Source organism: Sinohyriopsis cumingii, chromosome 14 (genome assembly GCF_028554795.1).
Source record: "Sinohyriopsis cumingii isolate HCF-2022 chromosome 14, ASM2855479v2, whole genome shotgun sequence".
NCBI classification, from domain to species: Eukaryota; Metazoa; Mollusca; class Bivalvia; order Unionida; family Unionidae; genus Sinohyriopsis; species Sinohyriopsis cumingii.
Window position 1 is genome coordinate 127,906,307 of NC_142974.1, and position 22,454 is coordinate 127,928,760.

The 22,454-nt window shown below is 37.1% G+C and overlaps 2 protein-coding genes across 2 annotated transcripts in view; both read left to right on the plus strand.

Moving 5' to 3' along the window:
• The first annotated feature begins 247 nt into the window (after positions 1 to 247).
• On the plus strand, positions 248 to 2,957 carry LOC149784817 (uncharacterized). Its single transcript, XM_089932824.1, has one exon. It carries the CDS (start codon positions 742 to 744, stop codon positions 1,804 to 1,806), a length of 1,065 nt encoding a protein of 354 aa, XP_089788950.1. The 5' UTR covers positions 248 to 741; the 3' UTR covers positions 1,807 to 2,957.
• A 9,523-nt stretch (positions 2,958 to 12,480) lies between these two features.
• Positions 12,481 to 22,454, plus strand: part of LOC149784818 (uncharacterized) — a 50,648-nt gene continuing 40,674 nt past the window's right edge. The window contains exon 1 of the mRNA XM_089933059.1: positions 12,481 to 13,740. Within this exon, the coding sequence (XP_089789185.1) occupies positions 13,219 to 13,740 (522 nt within the window). The 5' untranslated portion in view covers positions 12,481 to 13,218. The remainder of the gene's footprint in view (positions 13,741 to 22,454) is intronic.

Genomic DNA, 22,454 nt, shown 5'->3' on the forward strand with positions numbered 1-22,454 from the left:
TATCCTAGTAATAAACAATTATTTCTGAGTCAATACCAATAATTCTGAAATCTAACTATTGCATCACCAGTAAAATGAAAGGGGAAACTACAGCAACAACAACAACAACAACAACAAAAAACTAAAAAAAAAAAACTAGAAAAATAGACATGGACTTGTTACTGAACGAGGAAGTAATCATTGTTACCTGGGCCCATAACGAGCCTTTTGGTGGGGCGGGGGTGGGTGGGGGAGACACCTTCGCATGAAGGAATAGCCAGTTACCCGGATGTCAAACGAATACCGTGGCCCGTATAACAAGCATGTCCTTTGGATCAAGGATTTATATATCGCGGTAGAATGGTTAGATAACATTGTACATTAATGAATGAAATGTTTGTCTGGGGCAGTACCTTAGGAATAGGCATTGCAATTTAGAGTGACATCGCGATCGAAGTAAGAGCATGTACTCATAAATACGTATTTTCTATCGACACGGATTTTCTTGAAGACAGTTGTGAGGAAAACAATCCAGTTCTGAAATTTATGCTCAGAATAGTAATTTGACGACGAAAATGCGAAGTTTGTAATAATACGTTTAGGTCCATTGATGCTTTAGAAGGGCACCAGAGGGTACATAGTGGATATAAACCATACAAATGTGATATTTGTAATAAACTGTTTATAAGTAGTTACAGTTTGCAACTTCACAGAAGAATACATTCCAGAGATAACCCATTCAGATGTGAAATTTGTGATAAAATGTTTACGGATAATAGTCATTTGAAGAGACACACGATGATACATACCGGAGATAAACCATTCAAATGTGAAGTTTGTGATAAAAGGTTCACATTGTATAATAGTTTGGAAAAGCACTCAAGAATACATACTGGAGATAACTTGTTAAAGTGTGAAATTTGTGCCAAAATTTTAACGGATAAGAGTTATCTGAAGACACATATGAGGGTACATACTGGAGAAAAGCCTTTCAAATGTGAAATTTGTGATGCAACTTTTGCACAGAGTGGTAGATTGAAAATGCACAAGATGATACATACCGGAGATAAACCAGTCAAATGTAACATTTGTGATTACACGTCTAAGTGCAGTAGCGATTTGAATGTTCACATAAGGAAACACACTGGAGATAAACCATTCAAATGTAGCATTTGTGATTCAATATTTCGGCACAGAGCTAGTTTGAAGACACACATGAGGATACACACTGGAGATAAGCCATTCAAATGTGAAGTTTGTGATAAAGAATTTGTCCAGCGTATTAATATGAAGACACACATGAACATACATACTGGATATAAACCGTTCAAATGTGAAATTTGTGATAAAATGTTTATGTGGAGTATTAATTTGAAAACGCATATGATGGTACATACGGGAAATAAACCATTCAAATGTGAATCTTGTAATAAAATGTTTAGAGATAATAGTAGATTACAAAAACACATGATGATACATACAGGAGATAAACCATTCAAATGTGAAGTCTGTGATAAAATGTTCAGGGACAGAAGTTATTTGAAGACACACATGAGGATACATACTGGAGATAAACCATTCAAATGTGAAGTTTGTGATAAAATGTTTGTTCAGTATGGTAATATGAAGACACACATGAAAATACATACTGGAGATGAACCATTCAAATGTGAAGTTTGTAATAAACGGTTTCGTAGTAGTAGTAATTTAAAGAGGCACACAATGATACATACTGGAGATGAATCGTTCAAATGTGAGGTTAGTAATCAAACATTTAAGAAGCAGGACACTCTAAAGAGGCACATGAAGAAACACAAAAAGGTGTAGTCGTTTTATTTAGTATGCATGAAAATGCTCACAGGAGGTAAATAATTCAAATGTGAAGTTTGTTTTTAGTTTTAGTTTTACTTGAAACTGATAGTTTAGGTTTTTATTCTTGCGGTTACTTTTTATTCCTATGTATTAAAAGAGTGTGCCAGCGTGGTCTTACTCAGATTAAATGAAATATAATCGTTGTTCTAAAATTTGATTCTAATATAGTTTAACCAAAGTCTTTTTTGTCCTTATAGTTGATGCTAAAGTGACATAAAAAAAACTTCCAGGTGAAAATTTCTGATTGCTATGGACTTTTTATAATGGTGACAGAATACTAAGAAGATATAGGCCTATCTTAGCAAATAACACTGTGTAAAGACTTTTTGTCCAACATGTACAGTTTTTTTATGACATCACAACATGTGATGTTCAGCCTGTCTGTACTAAATATCAGCTTTAGGTTGGCCTTGTCCAAAATTCATCAAGTACATAAACAATGGTTTTACAGTGTGTATTTCTTAGGACGTGTATATAAGAACCTTTCAGGAAATGTTTTTGTTTGAGGGTTAACCTTCCAAACAATGTGGATGGTTGACAATCAATATAAAGTGATTAAATGCCATATAATGGTATGAAGGGTTCTTAATAGATGCATACAGTTACAGATAGGTTCTGCTGGGGCTCCAGGTGATCAAATGTTCTAAAGTGTTTGCCTTGACCGATCACTTCCATCTCACATAAATCTGCATTTTTTAAGACTCTGGTTTGGTCAGCTTTGGTACAAGATAAAGCTTGAATGTAAATTCCCATGGTTTTGAGTTCTTAATGGCGGTCTTTGGGACAGGAGCATCAGTCCTAATTAGTCTTGACTTGCCTCAGGCACAATTTCCTTACTAGCATGTGGTATCCATAGATAATCACTGTTTGCTATAGACTACTGTTTATACCTCATCGACTAATAATACTGCACCTGTGCTTATGTGGATATAACTGAATCAAAAGATGGTTTGAAGATTATCTTTGAAATTTATGATAGAGGAAGAGGGAATCAGTTGTGACTTGACTGAAATATCTTGTGATTCTGTATCAGCAATCCTTTGGTTGCACATCAACATACATGTGATTTTAATGGCAGTAGGAAAAATAAAACATTTTGAAGGCCATCTGTTTCACATACTGTATATACCAGTAGTTGAAATCTATGTAACCACTTTTGAGAAATTATTATTATTATTGCTATTATTATTATTATTATTTCATGTAGCGGAAGATTTTCCTTTCAGAGTGAGAAAATCTCATGCAGACCTCTTGAAGCTTTCAATTAGTCTTACCCCTTTACCTCTGAGAGCATAGTTACCAAGTGCAGCGTGCTATATACAGAACACCTGTTACCTGTTTGACTTCATACGCATAGGCCTGCCTGTCAACTGTTAAGCAATGTAGTGAATGTTACATGTACGTTTAACAAAAATTATAACCATTTTACATTTTTGGTACACATCTATTATGTGTGGAAAAATTTAAGAGTAAAGTCCGATTGTTCTAGCTGTGTAATTATTTTTCACGGAAGAATTTTTTATGTGCTTTCAAATCTTGAGAGAACTCGTTCACCGTCATGTCAGTAAGGCCACTTGACCAACTGTAGCTGCCATTTCTCATACTCAAAATTTACAAATTTTTCGTCAGCGTCTACATCACTAAGTCATCTGAATTTGATAATTTATAAAAACTAATTGCTGCCTACATCAGTACCAGAGCCTTTACCTAAGTTATTGAATCTTTCATAGTTGTGATTATAATCGTGAAACTTGGTAAGTACTGAATGAAATCCGCAACCTCCATTTTGGAGAGTGAAACCAGTTACTTTAAATAGCACATATCAACCAGAGCATAAACAGTGGCCATGTGATCTGACATAATTGTCATTCGCAGAAATGAATGTTGTATCTAATGGGGGTTTTCCCCAAAGGTGGCGCTAGGAAAACCAACTTAAAATGATTGATGTTTACAGCAGACATCAAAAGGCGCTTCCATACAAATGGAGTAGAGGCGTCAAAAAGCGCTTCTGTGCGAATGGGAGTAGAGGCGTCAAAAGGCGCTTCCATGTGAATGTAGTAGAGTGTCCAAAGGTGCTTGCATGAGGTAAAGGGTTAAACAATTTAAGTGACGTTATTAGACCCTAAAATGATGCTTTAAAGTCAAAGTATGACTCTTACCAGTTCAAGAGTGTTGCTTGTTCACAGAAATGAAAGTTTCACAAATCAAATTCTGAACGTTACTTTCATTATTTCCTAAGGCTAATTGCAATAAATATTATTTTAAATTGATGATAAGATGAAAATTGCTTGTTGCAGTAAAATGAATTTATAACTGCCTTCAGCGGTGCTGAACGTAAGGACCGATCTTTGCAGGCAGACTTTAGGAACTGATATGAGCAGCCTAGACTGTATACTATTCAGCAGTGGAAACTGCAGGAACTGCTATTCAGCAGTGGAGACTGAAGGAACTAGTTAGCAGTGCAAAATATTTTAAAGGCTGCTATTCAGGAATTTAGTGAACTATTTAGAATTCTTAACAGCCGGTTAAAACAATATACAGTTTTTAGATGAATTATTAACTTCTTTAACAGCTAGCCTAATTTCTTACTAAAATCATGCTTTAATGTAAAATGCTGCATCAAATAATTTACAATGGCAAATGAGTGGTTGGTGTTTGAAAATAGTGCATAATTTGGGGACAAAATCTATTCTTTGTGTGCCAGTTTGTATAAAGACTGCACAATTTTGACACCTAAACATTCAAGAAGTTTTCTTTTAAAATAAACTCTATTTAAATGACATTTTATAAAATAATTTTCATCTAATAATGAGGAACAATTCACGCCTCAGTTTGCTGTTCAATATAATATGGTTGCAAGTCAGTCTTGTTAGCAATCTTGAAAGAACACCAAAAAGGGAAGTTTTAACGTTGACACCTTCATTTACAGATCCAATATAAATATAGTGTGGACGTCAGCAGCTTTTACATTAGCATTTTTATAAAGTTGCCTCTGACTCTAGATTGCTAGATTGACACAAATTCAGCTTCCCACTGTATGAGAAACAGGTGTCATATTTACCAGAGAAAGACACAAATGTCTTTATTTCACAATGCTAAAATCTGACATATATTAAAATGCATTATTTTCAGACTTCAATATTCAATAAATGAGGATATTTTATTTACGAGATTATTTTGTCTGCAATTATGTTTCAGGTGCTCCAACGACTCAAGTCACATGATGTTAAATATGAGCAATCACAAAAGAGAGTACTCTGCGCTTACAGATATTGCATGTTGGCCTTGTTTACAGTGGGAATTATGTCAGTATAGATCATTAATTCGATATGTATGTAATGGAACATGCTTGTTGGCAAATATATATTTGTATTAGAACCATTCCTTATATAATCATGATACTAAGTACTAAACACTTGTTTTATCAATAGTTGTATCCTGATGATATATCTAATACATTTGATTAGGAAACCTCTTTATAACTTTTTAACTTGTTATTGGCAGAGTTTGCCAATACTTTGGTCTGGAAAGATGGAGGATGGGACGTAGTTTCTCCTGCTAAACAGCTACTAGTGTTCGGTAGCATATTAGTAACTTAGAAAGTGTTAGAGGGACTGCGAACCTATTTGGTATTTCCCATAGTGCTGTCCAAGTCTGTTCATTCCGTCGCCACAGTTACAGCAAACAGTGCTAACAAATTTATTAAATAGCCTGATCATGACAGGATGTCAGTGGTATACCTGATGTTGCAGGGGGTGATTGATGGCACACATATTAGATTAGTCAATCTTGTGGCTGGGAAAAGAGACTATATTAACAGAAAAGGCTTCCCATCAGTACAGCTACAAATTGTTTTAGAAAACAGGATGCATTTAACAGATGCACTTGTTGGATGGCCGGGATCTACAAATGATGCAAGGGTTCTCAAAAATTCCCCTTTGTATGAGAAAGCAGAAAACAATCAAATCTTGAGGCAAGAGCTTCTAGTTGGATATCCTCTAAAGATATGGCTACAAACACCTTTTTGAGACAATGACCACTTGACTACACAGTAACAGAGATACAACAGAGCCATATCAGGAGTCAGGCAAACTGTAGAAAGGGCCATTGGTCACTTAAAGGGACGGTGTAGACTTTTGTTTGCACTTCACTGCACTGATGTTGAAAATTTTTGTCATCAGGTTATGGCAGCATGTATACTGCATAACTTTTGTATTTTAACAGATGATGATATCCTCATTTTCATTAACATGGAATGTGGGCATGTGAGAAAGCTTGCCAGTAGCTTCTCGTGGGTCGGTGGTTCTTTCCGGGGTTTTCCGGGTTCTTCCTCCGCCATTAATACTGGCCGCCATGTATAGCCTATCGTGCTGAAAAATGGCATTAAACCCCACAACAACAACAACAAAACATTAACATGGAAGAGGCAGAGGATGCTAATCAGTACCATAAAATGTTTCGAAATGCATTAACATGAGAAATCAGCTCCTTAACTTATTCTGAACTGGGATCGAAGCTTAAGTCTAGTCCATACACATAAATATGATCAGGTATAGCTGACCTATGTGCACTGTGAACAATTATGCCTGCCTGACAACAAAAAGTTACTCAGTGGCTCATCATTATACTTAGTTATAACAGGATAAGAGTAACAGATTATTGATTTTTTCTGTTTTAAATAAAGAAAAATTGAGTTGTAATTGTCATGAGGTGATTGATATACAGTTGTCTTATAACCTCGTGAATGTGATTCTTTTGTAGTTACCTATCACTCTCAGTGACCTTGAAAGAAATTATGGGTGTACCCCGCCAACTAAAGCCTGGGGACCCCACCAATAAATAAGGTGTTTGTTTAGAATTTTGTGTGCCCACATGACATGGGTCCCCATCATTATGTGTTTTGCTTGGGAGGATACTACACCACTTATCACAGTCGTATTAAAAAAAAAATTCAATCCATAAAGCCCTGCAACAGTTATTGAGCAGAACGAAATTCACAATATAGTGACAAGATGGATGCACATTGGTAAAACTGTTTGGCCTTACCATATAATATGGTGGTGGGCTACTTAAATGGTTGATAGACATGCGTACAATTTTCTGGTCATGCTATAGAATATCATGGTGGGAATACATATGCTTATTATACCTGTCAGCATCTTTTCAAAAATATAAACCTTTACATACAAACTCTCATAATGTCATTGGTTTTGTCTTGTGATATGAAACATCCAAATTAACATAAGAGTTTGTTTTTCTTGATAATAATCATCATCAGTCTCTTGACCTAGTGTGGTCGTCAAGGCGCTGTGCTGCTGAAGATCTGACAAGTTCCCTCGGATTGTCTCGATCATGTGCCAATGCCTGTGTCGGCAAATCTCTTCCTGGTCCATTCTGTGATGTTGTCAGTCCACAAAATGCTGTCAACAAAATCAGTTTATGATGTTTTGACCCAGATTCGGTATAGATTAATGAAACAACGATGGATAAATGTCATATATAATTCATTATACTCTGCAACTGCATAAATTAATACAAGACAGAGTAATAGTTTTTTTTTCACAGTTCATTGCAACAAAATAATATCTTTTATAAGATGTGTCTAAAAAGTATTTAAATTACTGCTATCTGAAAAATAATAACACTGAAACAAAGAATATATGGTTCAAGTAAGTTTCAGAATGTAACTTAAAATTGCTCTCACATATACAATATAAGAGGCCGCAATTGTGAAATGCTTTTATAAATTGTGAATCTTTAAATAGAGTGAATGCAAATTCTAAAAGCGAACCAAAATCCCATATTCTGGATACCTTTCTACTTGGACTTGTAAATAACAAAAAACCTATTGCAAATATAGGAAAATCTGCAAGGACCTGCCTATTAGATCTGAATGCCACCAGAAAATGAAAATAAAATGCAGATATCTCAAATAGACTAAAATCTAAATGAAAAAATAACTTGTGTTTCATTGCAAGTAAATAAAAACACTGAACTTTAAAAAAATGCAAAATTGTAAAAATGAACCCTTTTCCAGTAACTGTATTAATATTTAATATAAAGAAGATGGTGTCATCTGTATCCTGTGTTTCACCAATAATGTATAGTAAGGAAAATGAAAGATCTGTAATTGTAAAACAATATACTATTTGGGTGGGAAGTATAAACATTAAATTTAAGTCCCCTAATTGATTGAAACACATTTAAAATGTTCTTGCCCTGATTATCTTGAGGTAAATAAACGAAAATTCCAAGTGGAATGAAAATACTAGGCCTTCTCTCCTTTCCCAAGGAAATGAAACAGTCGACTCATTAAACATCATTTTTCTTGCACTGTAGAAATAAAACTATCACGGATAAAAGGAACCCATCTATATAACCACTGAAAACTTCAGTTTTGGATAATGAACAATTTCTTGTAAAATAAGGTGCATTATATGATTTTAACAACACGGACAAATTGGACTCCGTATGCTATGTCATATCATAAAGGTGAAGAAAGTATAATCTCAAACAATATATTGCAATATATCAACTATTAATAAGATCACTATATTTGTAATCACTAATACTGTCTGTGGCAATGATCATAATATCATCACTAATATTTACTTTCATGATGTCATTCTACTCATAGTTTATTATTCTGCAAAATATCTAAAAGCCGGTAAAATCTTGCTAATATTTGGTCTTGTTGTTCTCGTAGAAACTGCGCATGCCTTCTCATTTCATTGATCTGCCTCCCACTATGTTCTTTCAAAAATTGCAGAATTTAAATGAAAATGTGTCGGCTGCAAAAGATAATTGTATTTGTGCACAACTAAAATTATCTTTTGCAGCAGACACATTTTTTTAAAAGTAATTCTCTAAATTTGCATATAAATGTAGTTTTATTGATGGAATATCAGTCCTTGAACAGTCTTGAGTTTGAAACACTCACTACTAAAATTAGCACCTGTGCGGAATTGAAAGTACATGTTTCAAACACATGCAGGTCCAGAAAATGTTGCAAATCATGTCTTACACAGAAGCTGACATCCAGGTTTCATTTATACTGATAAATATAGGTTTGATTATGAGTAATCAAATATTTTAAGTTATTGAATTTTTAATGTCATGGTGTTTGCATAGGTTTACTATGGGAACTGAATTAATACCGTGAGGAAAGGTCACGGTTGACAAATGCCTGTACCTGTCTTAAATAGAATGTCCACATTTAAAATGCTGGATTTATTTTTTAAGAAAATCTTGATTATTTTGCAATAGGTTCAATATTTCATCACTGCGAAATAGCCAGTCTTTGATGCCTGAAAAATGATGAATTGTGTTCACATACAATTCAGTACATATCATCATCATCATCAGTCTCATGACCTAGTGTGGTCATTGAGGCACTGTGCTGCTGAACATCTGACCAGTTCCCTCCACTTGTCTCGCTCATGTGCCAATGCCTGTGTCTCCACAAAACTTTTCCTGGTCCAGTCTGTGATGTTGTCAGTCCACTTTTTTCTCTGTCTACCTCTCCTTCTACCACCATGGATGCTGCCCTGAAGGACTGTTGTGGATAGACTGTTGGCTCTAGTGACATGGCCATACCATTTCAGCTTCTGTTTTTGAAGGTGGTGAGGAGGTCCTCATATTGGCCTACTTTGTGCTTGATGGTGTTACGCACTTATTCATTTGTGATGTGGTCCATGTAAGAGATGCCAAGGATGGTTCTGTAGCATCTCATTTCAAGTGACTGGATTCTTCGTTGTAATTCTGCTGTCAGGGTCCATGCCTCACACGAGTACAAAAAGATGACTACTGCTTGCAATAGCGTGATTTTAGTTTTCAGACATATTCTTGTCTCTCCAGATGGGTCTTAGCTTTGACATAGCTACCATTGTTTGTGCTGCTCTTGACAAAATTTCTGCTCTTGATCCCTCTTCAGTGATTATGGAACCAAGATATTTGAACTGGCTCACTGTTTCCAGTTCATGTCCTCTGACTTTAATCTTGGCTGAGATTTGTTTACCACTATTTATCATCAGCTTTGTCTTCTCAGCGCTTATCTCCATGTCGTATCTGGAAGATGTTTCATCCAGGTTCTTCACTAAGGTGGCAAGCTCGTCTTCACTGCCTGCCAGACCATCAATGTCGTCTGCAAAGCAGAGGTTGGTGATGTTACGCCCTCCAATGCTGACTGTCCCACAATGGTTTTCCAGGGCTTCGCTCATGATGCGCTCTAAGTAGATGTTGAAAAGCGTGGGTGACAGGAGACAGCCTTGACGCACTCCCACTGTTGTCTGGAACCAGTCCCCCACAGAACCTTGGGCAATTACTGCACTGGTAGCCTTGGCATACAGCTGCTTGATGGTATTGGTTAACTTTTGACCCATGTTATACTTCTTCATTGTGACCCACAATGCCTCATGCCACACTCTGTCAAAGGCCTTTTTGAAATCTATGAACACATGATAGATGTCTTGTTGGTGTTGCGAGTACTTTTCGCACAGAACCCTGAGATTGAATATTTGTTCTGTTGTGCTTCTTCCACACCGGAACCTGGCCTGTTCTTCAGCGATTATTTCTTCTGCTTGTGGTTTCAGTCTGTTCAAGATGATCTTCAGCATTACCTTACTAGCATGACTAATCAAACTGATAGTTCTGTAATTTTGGCACAGCTGGAGATTGCCTTTTTTGGGAAGTGTTATAATCAGTGACTGGGTCCATTGTGTTGGCCAGTCACCTGTCTGCCAGATCTTGTTGCAGATGTTTGTTAGTAGCTCTTTCACTGATTCTCCCCCTCATTCTTGATAAGTTCAGCTGGGATGTTGTCTACTCCAGCTGCCTTCCCATTCTTCAGTGCTCTTATTGCTGACTCCACCTCTTCTGTGAGAATGGGGAAGTCATCATCATTTGAGGAGTTTGGAACTTCAAGCACCTCTGGGTCTCCTGTGGACTGATGGTTGTATAGTTCTTTGCAATACTCAGTCCATCTTTCTGCAGTGTCACTCACTTCTGTGAGGCATTTTCCATTTTTGTCTTGAATGGCACTGACTCTTGGTTGTTTCTGTCTGGTGAGGTCTTTTACAATTTGGAATGCCTTTTTGCTGTTATTCTTTATCAGACTGTTCTCCATTTCTGTGCACTTTTGTCCAATCCAATTTTCTTTTGCTTTGCTCAAGTTTTTTTCTGATATTCTTGTTTATTTCTTGGTACTCCATTGCCCCTGTTGTGTGTCTGGTGTTTTTGTGTTCTCTTCAGGCATCACACAACTTCAGAATCTCTTCTGTAACCCAGGTTTTTTTCTTCGGGCAATGGAGGCCAATGATGTCCTTGGCAGCTGCTGTCATTGACTGTGTTGAAGGTGTCTGTCATCTCATTGACATCACCATCCATCACAAGGAGTGGAGCAAATTTTCCTCCAATTGTGGCTTGGAATGACTTGCAGATGTCAGGGTCCTTCAGTTGTTCAAGGTTGAATTTGAGCCTGATGTTCTTTGGCTTGCTGATTTTCTTCAGCCTCACTCGGAAGTTCATAATCACGAGGTCATGATCACTCCCAACATCAGCACCTGGGAATGTCCTTGTTTTTGCTCTATTGATGCCAGATCGGTAATGGTTTTGAACCAGTATGTAGTTGATCTGGTTGTGATGGGTTCCATTTGGTGAGTGCCATGTCCAGCATCATGAAGCTTTATGTTGTCCCAGGGTGTTGGCTAGTACCAAGTTGTTGTAGCTTGCGAACTTGAGCAGCCGTCTCCCTCTTTCATTGGTAAGCTCATTGCAAGAAGGTCCACAATGTACTTCCCAGTCTTTTAGAGCATCGTTGCCAACTTTGGCATTCAAGTCTCCTTGGACGATGAGGATGCCTTTTTTACTGACCATGTTTAGAATACCCTGTAGTTTGTTGTAAAACTCCTATATTTCTTCATCATCATGATCGGCTGTCCTGGAACTGGAAAAACATTCACACTTAACAGAATTATTAATAAATTTGTCATCAGTGGAAGAAGGATAGCTTTAACACCATCAAATGGAAACGATGCAAGTGTATTAAGAGAGTATATATGTACTGATCATTATTTTTTATATATAAAAAATAATGATCAGTACATATATACTCTCTTAATACACTTGCATAAAAAAATAATGATCAGTACATATATACTCTCTTAATACAATTGCATCGTTTCCATTTGATGGTGTTAAAGCTATCCTTCTTCCACCGATGATAAATTTATTAATAATTCTGCTAAGTGTGAATGTTTTTCCAGTTCCAGGAGAGCCTGTTAAAAGTGACCTATCTCTGCGATCTTCGTGACTAAGAACTGCTACTCATACATTATCTTTGATGTTAATATACGGACAACAATAAAAACACAAAATTTGTAACAGTTTAAGTGATTGCAATAAGTACTGACATGATTTTCAAACAGTAAGTATGTTTCAAGATTTAACAATGCACTGTGCAACAATGTAACCAGCAATAAACACCAAATTTACCAGAATCAGTATTTGTTTTTGCCACCAAAAATAAAACAATCACAATATACGTTAAAGATATTTACTGTGGACTCGAGGTTGTTCGGATCTTACCTGTCAGTCAGTGGTGAAATCCAAGACTATCCGAATTCATACGGCACTGCGGAGGCACCAAAGCTTGTCCGGCCGTCAAAATCAGTGCCCATTAATGCATTTTCTCCAGTATGTCACAAACTGAATGGAGTGTGTCGAGCAGTATTGAAATTGAACTATTCTTGACTACGACTGGCTGAATTTGGAAATTAACAAACGCAAGTAGGATAAACTAGCAGGGATGGAACTACTGAGAGGTGCGGACTGATTTAATCCCTTGTGTTATATTGTTACAGGTTAGAACCCCATCCCTTGATTCATGGACGGATACTTCTAATTTTCTTTGTAACGAACCCATGTGGTTTATTTCAGCTGAATATGTTGTGGAAAATCACCAACGTCACCAACTACGAACAGATGTCCTATGAAGTATGTGGACAGTCAAATCGAATACTGAAAACCGAGAAAATACAAAGCGTCATGAGATTGCCATTTTTAGCAGAAATCTTAATCCTCATCGCTAGCAGTGTCCGCTGTTGGTACTAAAAGCAAAAGCTTTTGATATTTGTTGTCAGTAGAAGCTGGAAAGAAAGTAAAGCAGAGTAGTGATGTTATGAGGAACATAGGAATATCCAGTCAGGGGATTCACATGATGATGCATACTGGAGATAACCCATTCAAATGTGGAGTTTGTAATAATGATTTTATAAACAGTTATCACTTGAACAGGCACATGATGATACATACTGGTTGCAAACCATTCAAATGTGAAGTTTGTAATGCACTTTTTCATTGACTAAACACATGAGAGTGCATACTGGGAATAAATCATTCAACTGTGATGTTTGTCATAATATGTTTAATAATAGTAGTAACATAAAGAGGCACATTATGGTACATACTGGAGAAAAACCATTCAAATGTGAAGTTTGTAATACAATGTTTAGGTACCCTTCTTCTTTGAAGGAACACATGGGAGTGCATACAGGGGATAAATCATTCCAATGTGAAGTTTGTCATAAAAAGTTTAATGATAGTAGTAACTTAAAGAGGCATATTATGGTACATAGTGGAGAAAAACCATTCAAATGTGAAGTTTGTAATAAACAGTTTAGTAGGAGTAGTAATTTAAAGAGGCACGCGATAATACATACGGGAGATAAACCATTCAAATGTGAAGTTTGTGATAAAATGTTTGTTCAGTTTAGTAGTAGGAAGAGACACATGAGAATACAAACTGGAGATAAACCTGTCAAATGTGAAATTTGTGATCAAACATTTTGGAAGCATGACACTCTAAAGCGGCACATGAAGAAACACAAAAAGGTGTAGTCATTTTATTTAGTATGCATGGGAATGCTTACAGGAGGTAAATAATTCAAATGTGAAGTTTGTTTTTAGTTTTACTTTCAACTGATAGTTTAGGTTTTTATTCTTGCAGTTACTTTTCATTCCTATGTATTAAAAGAGTGTGTCATTGTGGTCGTAGATTAAATTAAACATGATTATTGTTCAAAATTTTAATTATATTATTGTTTAACCAAAGTCTTATCAGTCCTTATCGTTGATGACAAAGTGTCATAAAAAAAAAAACTTTCAGTTGAAAATTTCTGATTGCTATGGACTTTTTATAATGGTGACAGGAAACTAAGAGGATATAGGCCTATCATAGCAAATAACACTGTACAGATTTGTATTCCGACATGTACAGTTTTTATTGTGACATCACAACATGTGATATTCAGCCTGTCTGTACGAAATCTCATGCTTTAGGATGGCCTCGTCCAAAACTCACCACATACTTATAGAATGGTTTTACAGTGTATTTCTTAGGGCGTGTATATAAGAACCTTTCAGTAAATGTTTATGTTTTGAGGGTTAACCTTCCAAGGAATGTGGATGCAGAGGTCTTGCTAGGATTTTAAAACTAGGAGTAAAAATAGAAATCCCACCATCAAACGTTGCAGTCCCTTCTTTCCTACAGAATCAACACAGACATGAGTGCATCTATTTTTAGATGGAGAGGTTTTCGTAATGTAATCACTGACTTTAATATAGCTTCTTTACAATAATCCATTGACTGGATTGCAAATTTATGGTTTATTTATTTGTCTATGTCCTCTTAGTAATTTTAGGCAATGGTTAAATAGTATCTGATTTGCTTATTTTCCCCGTATTTTCGCAAATACGTGTCAGTTCGGAAAACAGCTTAGACCTTAAAGCGCATCTTGCGAATTCCACTACATAGCATTGTCCCAAACGTTTCTGGCCTACATAATTTGCATTTTAAAGTTAAATCTTTAAAAAAAATAATACATTGGCTTTGATTTCAATGATTTGTATATTTTTCTGAAAATATTTGCCCGATGATTTACGAAAACAGACAGTCTAAGAAACTGGTAGCAGCAGGGAGGGCGAATCCTACAACTTTTCAGGCAAAAGGAGGGCGAATCCTACAACTTTTAGAAGGTTCCAAATGCCGAAATAAAACAGCGATGACGCTTTATGTAAACGCAATTGCCGCCGTCGTTGCTGCCCTTTTGTTGTCGTTGCCCTCCCTGCTGCTTCCTGTGTCCCTTTTCGAAGACTAAGGTCTTTATCGAGATACGAAAAATTCTCCAAAGATCGTATCTAACCCGACTCGATACCGTGTTCGAGGATCATGTATATTTATTGTTGTAAATCCGTGTTGGGTTGATTGGGCATGACTAAATAAATTTCTAAACTTACTTATATCCATATCTCCACTGCACCAAGTCTGATGAATATTTCGTAACGTGTGTATATCAACTCCATTAAACACAGCAGGAATATTACAGTTATCCCTGATCACTTTAGGAATTTGGGTGTATCGCTGGGTTACATAAATCACATCAGTGTTTTTGTGTCTGCCTCTGGAAAATATCTTGGCAGGATTTGATTGTTTATCCAACATGACATCATCGTAAACAACTAAATTATTAATAAATCCATCAATATCATCAATACTTGGCGCTTCATTAATGTCAGTTATAAATTCAACAACATCATCACCGTCATTTAATGATTTTGCACTTTCATTAAAATCTTTTAACACTTCGTAGCATCGTTGATCGTCTACAGATGGAGCTACCAAATACAACTTGTCCCACTTCATTCACTTCATTATTAAATTAAGTAACAACTGTGTCTTACCACTCCCAGATGGTCCAATTATAATCATACGAACAGAATTTGGTAGCGCTGCGTGATGCTTAACTGGTTCTCGTTTCCTTGTAGCAGAAAAGTCAGTGATCTCCATTAGAATAATATAATATAAATATGGATTTATATTGTGTGAAATGTAGAGCACGTACCCCAACAAGTGAACAAACAACTGTTACAACAAAAAATAACAGATCTGCGGTTTCGGGCAAGTGTGAGCGATGCGGTATAAAAAAGTTCCAATTTATCTCCCTGACTCCGTCAGGTGGTAAGTCAGCGCCAAAACCAAAGTCAGCGCCAAAAACCAAAAGTCAGCGCCAAAACCAAAGTCAGCGCCAAGTAAAAAAAAAAAAAAAACGAGGAGGTGATATTGCCGCCAAGTTAGGAAAATTACCAGGAGCTCCGTGGGCTACATACCCAGGAGAAAAACATCTACCAGGATATAATTCTTGTGGTCCTGGAACCAGACTTGATATCAGACTTGATGACCAAGATCAACCAAAACCAGGTGAGTATCCGATAAATGCTATTGATAAAGCGTGTCATGTCCATGATGTGGCTTATAAAAGTAAAAATCTACAAGATAGGCATCTCGCGGATGTGAAATTAATTCACGCGCTAAATTCCATCACTGATAAATCTCTCAAAGAAAGGTTAGCCAGTTGGTTAATAAAGTCCGCGATGAAATCTAAGCTTGTATTAGGTGCTGGCAATTAATTATAATGGAGTCGATTTATTATTCCCCAAGAGGATGCTGGAGGGGTAGCGCAGCAGTTAGTAAACTTGCCAGTGCAGCAAAAGTCACACGTGATACTGCAGCAGATTGGTTGTCCAAACAGGCAATATGGCAAATTTATCTACCGCGTCCTAGAAAAATTAATTTTGCACATTTTAATGTTAGTGTTCCTAATGAAGTTCATCAGGCTGATATATTATTTCTGCCACATGATACCGTTCGTCGTCGAACATATAAATACGCGTTAACTGTAGTTGATGTTGCAAGTAGATATAAAGATGCAGAACCGTTAACGACTAAAACAGCATCTGAGGTTGCTTCTGCTTTTGAACGAATTTATCAACGAGGTGGTCTACGATGGCCAAGTCTATTACAAGTTGATCCTGGCAAAGAATTTCAGGGTGCAGTATCATCAACGATGAAGCAACATAATGTCAACATTAGACGAGGGCATACTGAGATTCATGATGATCAGGCAATTGTTGAGCGATTTAATCAAACACTTGCTGAGCGGTTATTTGGATATCAGTACGCGAAGGAATTCATTCAGGACAAGAGATCTCGCGAATGGGTTGCAAGATTACCAAATGTGATAGCTGCATTAAATAATGAAATAACTCGAACAACCAACATGAAACCTATTAATGCAATTACCAAAAAACAATATACCTGTACAACGACGTGATTTTTCAGCACAACCAATACTGGGTGATGTCACTGTAAGATATTTATATGAATCAGGTGAACTTGAAGGTGGTAAAAAAAGAGCGACTGATCCTCTCAGGAGCATCACCACACACAAGATATCTAACATAACTAGATCCACTGGTAGACCAGCAATCTACAGGCTGGATTTAACTGCTCCTCAACGTGGATTGACACGTAAACAATTACAAGCAATTCCCGAAGACACACAATTACCGCCCAGATCACTTAACTAGCACCGGCACCTCTACGTCGATTACACTCAAGACAGGTCAGCATCACATTTTGTCGTGTATGGCCGCGACTATTATCTTTTCTATCTACGGTGAATTGTCTTGGATTATTACTCGAATACTGCCATAACATGATACAATTAAAGCTCGCACAATGATTATTCTGTTGTTGTTTCAGTGTCATGATAAATTCAACATCGAGATCAAAATCGCGATTATTTTTTTTGTCACTCTGTTTGTAACCGGTTAATTTTTTTCTGATTTTATCACTGTCGTTTTCATTATTAATTTCATCAGCCATTGACTCTTCCAAGACAATTCTTCGCAATTGAGATATTCTTCTGACTCTGGACACAGCTAAGTAAACTAAGTTTGACCATTCGATGCGATGATCAACGATCCAAACAACTGTATCAGAAATAGTCAGTCCTTGAGACGAATGAATTGCCATTGCGTACCCTAGCGTCCACGGGGATTTGTTCATTTTTAGTGCATCTTCAACAGCGTTGATATCAACTGTGACAATATCATTTAATACGAGATTTTGTTTTTCGGTCTGTCCTGGTATATCAACGTCAATATTTTGTAGTCGTGTATCAGCTGGTCTATAACACAATGGCACTGGCAACATTGGAAACTTTTCTCATTGCAGTGAAAACAATCTCATCTGAAGTGTGTCTCTGACTATCTTTCTGCTTGCCACTATCAAATCGTTTGGTCTCCACGTTTTCCAAAAGTCGCTCATTGAAGTCTCTGAAATTATTTTACGCATAATTTCGCATTGAATTTTATTCGGTTGTAATCTGATTAATGTTTTAAATCCCTTCAACGTTGCATCAAGAGATCTTTATAATCATCAGACACTTCTTCATAATAATCAACAAAATCTTTTAACCACAAATGCGGAGATGGACCAACAAAAGGTGGTGGCTGACCGTGATCGCCGCACATAACCACTGCAGTATTTTTTGTTAGCAGCCAATCAAGAAATATTTTTAATATATCTAACGGTACCGTACATATTTCATCCCAAATTATAACTTTTGGAATATATTTCTCTCGCATTCGGTCAGGAGTCCACGCACCACCACTGTATTTGAAAAAAACTGTGATAAGTACAAGAATTGACTCCTCGTTGTTTCATATCCCTGGCGAGTCTGTGTGTAGGTGTTAGCACAATCATATCGGAATTTCGAAATAATTCAATCGCTCGAGTTGTCTTACCAGAACATCCCGGTCTGTTCAAATAAACGGTTTTGTGTCTGGTGATTGGATCATACACTGATGGTGCATTCGACATTTCTGATAATTCTGATTTGCAATAACTATCTTTGATAGCAACATCAGCGGATTCACAACATCCATGTAACATTTCCTTTTTATTCTCCACGAACTCCATGATTCATCATTGCTTGTAAAACGAGCCAGTGATTCTGAATATCTTTTATCTATATAAAGTGAATCTGTGGCAACTCTAACTGCAGTGTCGGGAAATCTATTTACTTGCGATAGCAAATTTATAGAAACATAAGCCATCATCGAAGATCTTAAATGTGTGTATTGAGGTGATTCTCCATTAATATAACTAACAATTGTGCCCAACCGTGTTCCGTCGGACAAGAAAGCGTCCTCCCGATTACAAAATATATTTCTCACAGCGGCATCAGCAATTATAAAATTTAATTCAGCATCATCCATAATCAATCGTGAGTGATGTCATTTATGATCATATGCACCACCTTGAGTAAATTTACCGATTATTCTTCTACCGAGATCGTTTGCTGTTTTTTGAGTATTGCTGAGTTTAATCTTAAGAATATTAGGAGTGTTATTGTTAATGACATCAACAGGAGTATTTGGACACTCTCATGCATCTTCCTCAATGACTTCATCGAGACTGATACGCTCCGGTGTTGGTAACCAAACCGAAGTCTGCGTTCGATATGATATGATTGCTTCACTGACGGTCAACGATACCAGTATTCGGCTGTCAAGCATATATCGCAACAACACTATTGGTGTCCAACGTTTCTCTGAGAAATGTCTGCCAAACCAAACATAACAAACTGGATAAAGTTTTTCAGCTAGCGCAAACGATGTCACACGAGCAAATCCTGTCAAGTCAAAATCAGGCAAAGGACCATTTACAGCAACTCGCGTCATCGAGTTCGTGGGATGTCCAAATCTTTAAAATATCCACTACATTCGCCCATCCCAAGAAAGCTTCCCGGATAACACGCAACCATATCAACTGATATCATCTCGCTGAGGTCATACTTGGTATTCCACAAACCGCCATGTCCATACTCGACACAACTCAATTGTATATCTTCGAGAAACTCACTTCGGGTTGGCTTCCATGAATTTCTTTCTCTGGCGGCGTGAGTGGCAACACTCGGAACTGTAAAACAATTAGTTAATAACTGCTCAGAGTTTTCTGAATATCTGTCTGCGAGGTTTTTCATTTCCTGTTGCAGAGATTCCGTCCGGTATAATTCACCGTTAGATCTTACAAATTGATCATACTCGCCATCTTCGGAACTTTTAAACAACCACACCGACACAGTGTCGTTTTTGCTTATCTGTTTAATAAAATCAAACATATTTTTACCAGAGTTCTCTGGCGGGTAATATTTCACAACACGATCCCGCGGAAATATCGTAACTGCCTTAGTCCAAGTGTGAGCGTTATGATCAATGATATTTATTGGAGCTCCGTTCCGATTATATTTCGATTTGTATAATACTTTCTCTGTTATCGTTTTTACGGTTATGGGTCATCTTAGTGCTTTTTCTAGCTCGGCAACATCGTTTATTGATGCTCCTGTATCCTTGACTTTTCCAGCCTACGCAGCTATCTTGGAACGTCTTAGATCAGTTAGACCGTTTCCGCGCATCACATTTTTGAAATGTTCCATTACTCGCTCGGCTACACAATTCAGCTTTGAGAATCTCATTGGGGCAAGTTTGTTGATTTTTGATGTTTTTATCGGATAGATTCCATAAATGACCGCGGTCACAGGATACGCTCGAGCATAATATGGTTTATCAATCCCAGTCAACATTCCTGGTTTGGAATATTTACTTAACAGAATGGTTTTTCCATTAGGAAGGACAGGGTCATTTTTATCACGGATAATCCACGTATCGGAATCTGCTTGTACAATAAATTTTATTCTGAAAAAATATTTCTGATTATCAAAGGGGAGATAATCGATAATCATTTTCGCTCGTGCATCATTAATTGTAGCGTCCTTGACTTCTTCAACATTGACAGAGTCAGTGTCGCGTATAATTTTTGAATGTAGACCATACGTGAGATGCTCCATCATTACGAAATTCTTTTTTGGCATTCCTGATAATATCAAACAGATCAGTCAGGGCTCGTCTCCGCGAGTCAGGGTTAGTCTGTCAAGATCGAATCTAGAAGCTTTCCAGGGTTTGATTGCAGATAATCTTTCAAACTCCTCCATGTGCAAGTGGCATAAAATGGGATCTGTAACTGTTTGTAACAAATCCTGCAAGAAAGGATTCTGTGGGGAACATTCCCAAAGCATCCGAAGGGGGAGTCTAGGACCAATACCGTGTCTGCGATGTGGTGTTGGGGTCAGGGGTAAAACACAGTTATGTGCAAGTTGCGGGCGGGGGAAAAAGATACCGTGAACTTAAAAGATATTATAACAACAAAAAATACAATAATGTTGCGCTAAAATGTGAGCGCGATTATATAACTAAGTTTTCAGACAAATTATAAATTAGACAAATACATTATTATATAAAATGAATCAAGAATTTGTCCACATCGTATCATTAAGAATTACGAGGCGAATCGTGAGGGAATAGTCAGAAATTGCAAGTTGAAAAAACCAGTTGGTGTTGTTGATAATGCTGGTTATCTCCGGTTGGTGCTGGAGGGGAAGGTTATTATGATCACAGGTTCGTGTTCGAGTGTTTCTTTGGAAAAATCAAAGATGGTCTTGTGATTGATCATATAGATGGACAGAAAGTTAATAATAAATTATCTAACCTACAATCTATCACGCAGAGTGAGAATTCTGCACGAGGAGGTACCGGTAAATTTAAGAGCGTTGCAAGGAGAGCTGTCAGATCTTTCAACATAAGTACCCATGAAGAGAAAATATTTCAGTCAATGAACGCGGCTGGCAAGTATTTCCGTATTAACCCGTGTTCGGTCCAACGTGTTGCAGAAAATATAATTAAATCATCGTTTTCATACAAGTTTAATAACTGGATTTTATTTCGTTATGTAGATGCAGATAACGGAGATAACTCTACAGCGACTGTGTAAAAGTCAATGATACAATTATCTACCCCTTGACTTCAAGGTGACTTTGTCAAGGTGATTTCATCAGGCAGATTGTGCAACACTCCATGAGATTATGCAATATATATCATTACAGGTAAATTTATCCAGCGCGGCAGAGCGGTATACAGTTATTATTATTTTTTTACAGCCAATTGGATACACACTGCGTCACAGTCTATAACACTTCCGCGTTTGATATTGTCAGTACAGGTCAGTGTTATTTTCACGATAATATTTAGAATTAAAATCCAGTTCAGAATTTAAATTTAGTGTTTAAAATCCAGTTCAGAACTTGTTAACTGTCTGTCAGTAGATACCTATATGATAATTTTTAAATCCTGTATTATCAGATGAGACCGTGGTGCAGTTGTAAAGCGTTTGACTCTCGTCCCGACTTTATCAAATGCCAGCGGTTCGAGTCTCGTCACGGACATACTGTCGACGGTCCCAATTATAGGGTTTTATAATAAAATTGGGCCCTTGTGAACATATCTCCTCCACGTCGAATCGTGGGGGGGGGGGTGTTTTTCACCCCTGGGATTTTGATCTTGTGGGGGTATTACACAGACAGTTTCATTTTCGCTTTGGAGCCCCCCAAAAATAAACAGTAACCTTGGATGCAGAAAGCTCTACGTCACATGGGTCCGACAAAGAATGCGGCCCTTGACTCTGTCACAATCACGAGGATGCCGAGAAACCATTAGAAAGGTTCTGTAAGACTGAGATAAAAAAGACAAAAGTCTCAAAGACAAAAATCTCAAGTCTGAAAGGACCTCGTGAAACACACAGGCCAGTGAAAGACCCATGATTGATAACCGCTCGTCATGGTTGCTGTTTATTTTTTCTTTCTTTTAAA

Coding starts and splice junctions, on each gene's coding strand:
- LOC149784817 (XM_089932824.1), top strand. CDS start 742: ATGTTTACGGATAATAGTCATTTGAAGAGACACACGATGATACATACC.